The sequence below is a fragment of the Andrena cerasifolii genome, chromosome 1 (genome assembly GCF_050908995.1).
Source record: "Andrena cerasifolii isolate SP2316 chromosome 1, iyAndCera1_principal, whole genome shotgun sequence".
Lineage (NCBI taxonomy): Eukaryota > Metazoa > Arthropoda > Insecta > Hymenoptera > Andrenidae > Andrena > Andrena cerasifolii.
In genome coordinates, this window is record NC_135118.1 from 12637125 (window position 1) to 12645128 (window position 8004).

The 8004-nt window shown below is 37.0% G+C and overlaps 3 protein-coding genes across 10 annotated transcripts in view; 1 reads left to right on the top strand and 2 right to left on the bottom strand.

Moving 5' to 3' along the window:
* LOC143369429 (CCR4-NOT transcription complex subunit 6-like) overlaps positions 1-493 on the bottom strand; it is a 417004-nt gene extending 416511 nt beyond the window's left edge. For 2 of the 7 annotated variants that reach the window (XM_076813383.1, XM_076813392.1), the window contains exon 1: positions 330-489. The gene's annotated coding sequence lies outside the window, so the exon portion shown is untranslated. Of the gene's footprint in view, positions 1-329 lie in introns of all 7 variants that reach the window. The other 5 variants (XM_076813345.1, XM_076813353.1, XM_076813335.1 and 2 more) reach the window with 4 other exon arrangements.
* Positions 494-1232: 739 nt separating this feature from the next.
* LOC143378399 (uncharacterized) lies at positions 1233-6402 on the top strand. 2 transcript variants are annotated; one of them, XM_076830133.1, is made up of 5 exons: positions 1233-1475; positions 1566-3413; positions 3515-3693; positions 3761-3889; positions 3952-6402. In XM_076830133.1, exons 1-5 carry the CDS (start codon positions 1454-1456, stop codon positions 5923-5925), a joined length of 4152 nt encoding a protein of 1383 aa, XP_076686248.1. In that variant the 5' UTR covers positions 1233-1453; the 3' UTR covers positions 5926-6402. The 2 variants fall into 2 exon arrangements, with proteins under 2 accessions (XP_076686248.1, XP_076686247.1); XM_076830132.1 differs by having other exon boundaries at positions 1234-1475; positions 3488-3693.
* Positions 6403-6431: 29 nt separating this feature from the next.
* Positions 6432-7462, bottom strand: Snrnp-u1-c (small ribonucleoprotein particle U1 subunit C). The gene has a single exon (XM_076830134.1). It carries the CDS (start codon positions 7288-7290, stop codon positions 6775-6777), a length of 516 nt encoding a protein of 171 aa, XP_076686249.1. The 5' UTR covers positions 7291-7462; the 3' UTR covers positions 6432-6774.
* Between the last annotated feature and the right edge of the window lie 542 nt (positions 7463-8004).

The window sequence follows — 8004 nt, forward strand, 5'->3', positions numbered from 1 at the left end:
AATTCGGTGTGTATCGTTTTAGTGATCCTATGTAAATGAATCCATAACCTCTGAAGTAAAAATGTAGATATGGATTGCCTAATATCCGAAAGATAACCTCACTGCTTTTTAGGAACGACCCGACCAGACCATATTTGAGAGATATTAATACAATTTTTAAGTGATGCTTTGCAAGGTAATCTTTATTTTTTTAACGTGAACGATCATTCGTCTCTACACAGTTCATATGTTCCGCACGACAAGCTTTGGCGTTACAATACATTTCTCCGAGTCCATATTTTCCCTACCTTTCAAATTTAATACGAAACCCGAAGGAAACTGTTACGCACCTTCATCTACCTCTTAGCACACACAAAACGCACGAGGAGTTGATGCCGAGTGAAAATTTACGCGTAAACAAAACTACCTTGACAAACACAAATCCTCCATTTATCAACTGCACTGATCGGAAACTACAAGTGATCCTGATTGGTCGTGTTACTGCCGAATCTTCCCGAAGCAGCCGACGCAACTGAACGATCGCCTAATGTCAAACTTACTCCGCAACGTGCGAAGTCTGGATATCTTAAGAACGACACACATGAGTTTCATATTCAAAATAACGTTTCGTTAAACTAAGCAGCTGCTTGCATTTAAATATACCGCTTTCTTACATGCATATACCGATACGAGACACTCGCATGTGGCTTCTAATATACGAAATTAGTATTTCAATAATTCCGGGAATTAAACTTTTATATAGGATGGTGTGTTATTAATACACTTTTCCGATGAGAAATTTTGAAGGAATGAAAACATAAGACAGAATTGTAGGATAAGTATTTTGCGAAAGGGGATTTCTTCTGAGGAAAATCATTTTTAAAAGTTCGCCGAATACGCGTTTACTTGAGTAACAATCCGTCTCATCTCCGAAACCAATTTTCTGAAAAGCACAGGACCGTTAAATAACAAGTTAATCTACAATTTACATTCACTTCTGGAAAATGGTTCAGTTTAAAGAGAGTTGTATCATATGAGCTCCTATATTGTGCCAATGTTTAGCTAGGCGTACTAGTCGAATCTTAAAAATCGACAAATTTTATTCTTCACTTTTATGTTATTTTTTCATGAAAAATCAGTTTCGGCTTGGTCTATTAATAACGGACCACCTTGTATAAGGATATCTGCTTGCTGAGGGCGCTCTCTACGTCGTGTCGTAAAGTACTATTCTACTCCATCATCTTCAACTTTATATTTCATGTTACTAGATAATCATTTTACATGAGGAAATAAGGAATGAGTAAAATGTAGGTATTAGACAATATAGGGCACGTGTGTTTTATTTGGGCTTGTGTGTTCCTCTTCCCGAAAACATTAAAAATATTTGCTTTTGTTCCTTCTATTTGTATTGTATATAAACTATATACCCCTACTTAAAGAGCGTAATTGTTCCCCATCGAATTTACAAATAAACATGGAACACAATGTATTTCGAGGTAAGAAAGCTATTCCCCGATATAATTCTTATTGTTTCCACTAATGGTAATAAACAATTTTATCGTAACCAGTCGATGTAAACTTTGCAGATTATTGCAAGGCTGAAAATTCAGACGACGAACAAGATAACTGTGACTTACAGTCGCAATTATATGCTGAAATTTATTACGGCTCGAATAATGTTGATAATCTGGATGCAAAAGAAATTTTCAAGGTAGAAACTCCTGCTGTTGATAATGAACAGTTGCGTGAGAACACAAATACTGATAAAGCAGTTAATTCTGTTGACGGTTCTGCAAAAAGTAATTTTGGCGGAAGTAGCACAGGAATGAATGTAACGAATGATTCAATGAATAATTCAATATTACCACAAAATTATGATAAATCCAATGTCGAGATTATCTGTGCTTCGAATGAGATCAAATTATTACCTGCAGATGACAAAAATAACTTGAATATACCTCGCATCCGAGTGTTGAACAAAGATGCTCGAGGAAGTATTGGATTCTCAACAGATAATACGCAATCAGTGGTATCTCATAATGTGGAAAGTACTAAAAGTAATTCAGACGTGCATATAGTACACGATACAAGCACGCCTGCTCCTGTGAAACTGAAAACAGAAGAGGAAAATAAAGAGGAGTTAAGATCCATACAGAGCTTAAATGTTGGGATCGCTACGACTACGACGATTCAATCTGATATAGATCCTGAGAAATGTAATATCGACAATAATATGGAGAAAATTGAGGAAAAGGCGTGTATTAAACCAAAAGTAGACGATAGTTGTGATATCTTTAAAAAATATGAATTCTCAAAATTGTTCATCAACAAGCTCTATTTAGAAAAGTATGAAAATATAGAGAAACGATTACAAGAACTCGAAGAGGAGAAAGAGAAATGTTTGAGGGACAGAGAACGAGAGAAAATGAATGTCAGAGAGAAGGAAGTGAATCAGCGAAGAGAAAAGGAGCAAACGGAAAAGGACACAAGGTATAGCGTACTTACAACAAACGTGAAAGCTCAGAAAGCAAATAACGAGTCCGAGAAGGTGACACTGTTATCAGATACAGAAAGCGATTCCGAGGAATCCATCTTAGAAGTACCTATTCCACCGAAACCGCAACCACCTGTTATAAATTTACAAGATTCTGATGAAGGATCCGATTCGGTAACAAGTGACGACGAAGACAGTCAGGATTGCTTTATTATTACGCAGAATAAAGATAGATTGACCAAAGAGAAGAAAAGAAAAACTTGCAGGACCGAAGGAGATTCGCGTAACGCATCGTCGATCCAAGAGTATGTTACCGATGCTTTAGTAGATCCTATGACAGAAGACATAATGTTGAATTGCACAGAAGTACAGAAAGGTGCTTCAACTATAAAAGAAATAGTGGAGATGAGAAAAGATGCTCAGAACATATCGGAGCAATGCTTCGATAAAGATAAAGATACTTGCGAGAAAAATAAATCTGTTAGCGTAAGTGAACTACACAATAAAACACTCAGTAAGACTGACAAATCATTACTGTCTGTTAACGAAAATGATAGTAATGCTGAGTTTCAATTACCATTGAAAACTGTTAATAAAAGAAATATTGTATACGAAAGAGACAAAAGCAAGTCGGTCTCATTCGCGAATGAGGTAACAGTAACAATTTTCCAAAATCCTAAAGAATCAAGTTCAAGCAAAAAGAGGATTCACGAAGATGATAACGAGCCTTGTACTAGTGCCAAACAGAGGAAAACTTTGGATGATGAAAATAAACATGGTAAAAGCAATGCTGAACAGTGCGAAGATAAAAATAGGATGGAAAGAGGATCGTGGGAAGAATATTTCTTTCGTCCTATGTCCGACACTCTTAAAACTTTTTATAACGAGTCTAGAGGACAAGAGAACTTTGATGTCCAAGATATTCAAAGTGAAATGTCAAGTCAGTTATTAAGCATTATTACATTACGTTACCTTGTATAAATTTGATTTTCCTATATTCTAAATGAATTATAGAGGATCCAAGACTTTGGGCTATTTTAGATGACGACCTGATGCCAAATTTATCAAGGCAACGATTCTGGAATGTGACGTGCAATAATTGTCACCGGAAAGGTCATCTAGCGCACAGTTGTCCAGAACCACGGAAACCTCCGCGATGTCATATATGTGGTATCGAGGGACATACAGAATCCAGATGTCCTCAAAAGATGTGCCTGACGGTTCGGATATACATCATAGAAAATATACTGCTTTATAATCTTATGATAATATGTTAATCCTTTACAGTGTGGTAAGAAACAAGGGACATTTAGAAAAACTTGTGAATCTTGTCGCACGTTATATTGTGAAATGTGCAAGGCTGTAGGACATAAATCGACTGAGTGTCCTGATCATTGGAGAAGATTTCATCAAACGGTAAGTTCGTTGTTAATCCAGCAGCATTAACATGAAGAATTCGAGCGGGAATTTTGTTGCAGACAAGGAATTCTAAAATAAGCGTTCCGGGTAATTTATCCGAAGTGATGAAACCTGCGGATTCACTTTACTGCTGTAATTGTACAAAACGTGGGCATGATTCTTCCACGTGTCACGAGTATCGATGGTCACAACATTTTCCAACGCCAGCATTTGTATCAAATTACACAGATGAACCAGAATGTCAAGATCCTTCGTATATATATGTTAATAGCAATGACATGATACCATTATCGAAAAAAGCCGCTAAGAAAATGGGTAAGCTTAGAAAGGTAAGCTTCCCCTCAGGGAACGATATTCCCCAGTGTTGCCAGGTTTTGTATGGATATGGTAGCTTTCAAACGAAGAAAGCAAATGGAGAAGAAATATTCAAAAATGCTCCAGGCGCAATAGTTGACCATATTACAACTTTCTTACAAGGTCGAAATTCTACGGCCATGCTGGATAAGATATCGAAGTTAGTTAAGTTTGAAGTTAAAATATTTCGCAACCCACACAAGGTCTTAATGCTAAGGGTTCGAACAGTGTTAAACATGTCCGAGTATGTGTTGGAAATATTTCTATATTGGTTTCAACTGTCTGACGAAGATAAGCGTCTACGTTTAGATGTAAGTCTTCCGCGTGAGTTGAAAAATATGCAGCAGTTCTTAACAACAAAATGGCAGGCATTCAAGAAACCTGTGGAAGAAAATCCGAGAGACGTTCATAAGGAAATACAGTTTTTAAAGGTGTCATTGGCTAATATTCATGATACTAATACACTATCTTCGATTTCACGAAAAATAGTCGAACTTGAGGGTAAACTCGTGAAAATGTATCACATGCAACCGAAATTGAGTTCATTAGCAGCCAGACTAGAACAAGCTATTCGAAGGATAAACAAATCACTAAGGAAAGAGAAAAATGGCTTTATTCCCCAACTTAAACATGGATTCTATATCCATCTTCTTATTATTTATAATAAATTGTCTTTACCTCGTACGTTGACAGACAAAGAATTACAAAGTCTTTTTGACAGCTACACTCAATTGCAAACTAATGAGAACAACAAGGGGAAAGAAAATAAAGGATCTAAGAAACATAATAGGGGTTGTAATCTGTTCGAAAAATTTGTAAAAAATATACAACTGTATAATTTAAGAAGCGGTAAGCAAGAACAGCGGAAAGAAAAATGTGCCAGCACGAGCAATAAGACTAAACAGTTGCCAGAAGATGCGCAAATACAAGGTGAACAGATCCCTGCTATGGCACTTACAACTGCTTGCTCTTCGAGTTATATTTGTGAATACAATGAAAATACTCCAAATTTGTTAACAGAGGACATTCCTCTTGATTATTATAATACAGAGGCTAGTTCCGCTAACTGGAATACTGTTTATCCAATAGAGGTTGTACAGTTACCGCGTAGCCAGCGAAACATACCAATTACTGTTCCGGTGGAGAATCCAGTACAGAAGGCTGATAGAAAAAGTTTGTCACATAATTTAATATCTATACCACTGAAAATGTCTGCACGTGCTAGTGCATCATCGCAACATCTTCAGAAAGCTCATTTAAGTAGCATGCCTTGCCCTGAAATAAGACCCGAGGGTATCAGAGAGAAACAGCCAGAAATAATAAATAATAGCAGTGGAACAGTAAAATCATCTACTTCGCAAGAAAATGATACCACCAGTAGTGCCAAGAAGAAAAAATCTAAAAAAGAAAAGAAAAAACAGAGTTCGGAAGATGAAGCACAATCGAGTGAGAATCAAGTAGGAAATGTTGATGTATCCGTAGAGAGTACGGCTGCGAAAGTTATAAATGAAGCTATTGCATTCAATTTACCATACATGAATAAAGTCGTAGAAGAAGTGAAAAAACGAATAACTGACAAAAATATTAAACAAGAGCATATCGATATGCTGCAAAGACTAATAAATTTAGAGAAAGACCACCGACAATATGTAACTTCATTTTGCAATTATTTACACTGAACTGTTTCCTCTAATGCATCATGCCAAGTTAGCATGAAAACGTATAAAAGAAACCGATAAAATGTTATTGCAAATATCAAATTTACATGCAGTTGTACACGATATACTACGGCTATGTCCTAAAATTACACGCAACTATGACGTTCGTGTTGCAATTAAAGGAACGTGGTTGAATCCTAAATAGAGGAACGATATCTAGATAGTAAGTCCAAAATAAATATAAGTTTGCTTGGAGTACGTGTATACTAGAGCATTAAATGATATCTCAAGTGTATGCAGCACTGTACAACACACCAAGTTGCATTAATCTCTAATTACCATTAACATTTGGAATCTATGTTGGTAAATCTATATTACATATTTTGGTGAAATGGAACTTAATAATTTGAGGAAATATTTCTAATGCAGTGAAAAGTTTGATAGACCGCAAATTATCTTTGTTCCTTTTTTTTGTAAATAAAATTCTTTTTCAATATACTTGCATACTGCTTTTTTAATTCTTTATCTCCTTATTGTTTAAAATATAATTCTTCGTATCATACCATTGAATAATGCTTTGACTAACAACAGGTATCATTTATTATCAAAATATTGGATCGAATACAGAAAGAATATTGAAGTTTTATTGAGACACGTTTGAAATTCCTGTAGTCTTGTTGAGATTTTAAAATTCTTTAGGTACTTCGGTATATCAAAAGAGTGTCATGAACTACACGTGAAATTTATACTTTCACACTTTCACCCATATGTACATATTATCTCTATGTCGGACTTAAATATACATATGATCGATGAGATGCTTGTATCCATAGAATTAAAATAATGACAAAACTAATACACATTTATTCATTATTTCTTCATTGGTGGCGGCCCTCCCATAGGTGGAGGCGGCCCGTTCATTGGAGGCCTCATAGGACCCATTGGTCCCATGGGACCCATCATAGGGCCCATTGGTCCCATAGGACCCATCATCGGTGGCCGCATGCCCATCATCGTCGGCACTGGTCCGTGTGGTCCCATCATCATTGGACCTCCAGGGCCCATCGGACCACCAGGGTGCATTCCTGGAGGGTGTGGCATCATACCTGGTGGACCCTGTGGAGGTACTCCAGGTCGAGCCCCGAGATTCGATGGTGGTGGAATTGCTGCTCCCTTGTTTGCTGCGAACGGGTTAGACGCAATTTTGCCTGCTTTAAACGCTGCCGTTGTTGCATCGATCAGATGTTGTGCTTGCTCTTCCATCCATTTCTGATAGAAATATTTAACATTGTCCTTGTGCTTGCGACCCTGACAGTGAGTTTTACGTACGCTCGGTGAGTCGTGGGTTAGGTACGTGTCACAATAATCACAGTAATATTTTGGCATCGCTCACTGGAATATTACTAAACAGTTAACCTCAAAAATATTATATTCACGGTCTACTGTAGATTACAAAATTCTTTGTACTTTGTACTGATTCCTCCAAATTCAACAGAAACGCTTAACCGCGCTTAATCACAACTTGTGTACGCGTGCATCTCTTTACATCTTTACGTCCGTAAACAGTTGTAATCAAGATAGGTAGACTGTGGACAGAAATTTTCTATCTGGCGACATCTAGTTATAATTTGGTGACACACGTTCTGAATGCTTACCAGTAGATGGTTAATGGAATTAAAATATTTGTCCATAGACGAGGTATTAGCACAGCCCAGGTATAGAATAGATCTTTCACTCTATTGTCTTCTGTGTCACCGTTCTGAAGTACCGATATTCTAAAACAACCACTGCTTTTCGAGCGCCCTCTCCGATTTTCGAGCGGTAGGAGCGGGAAACATAATGTGTTTCTAGCATTAACCACAGACGAGGTATAGAATTGCAATTTATAGCTTGTATAAGCTCTCAAGAAGTGCCATATTTCAGCGCCATATAGGCTCCTGATCCCCGAAATAGGTTTTCAGAAAGAAATCCGGCGTGAGTCGTTGACAAACCGAGCCAAAGCATAGCTTAGCGAAAGCTCGCCCTCTATGTTAAACTCTCACTCTAAACAAGTCACACGTATACAAGCACTCAAACATATTAAGTATTTCAATACATTTC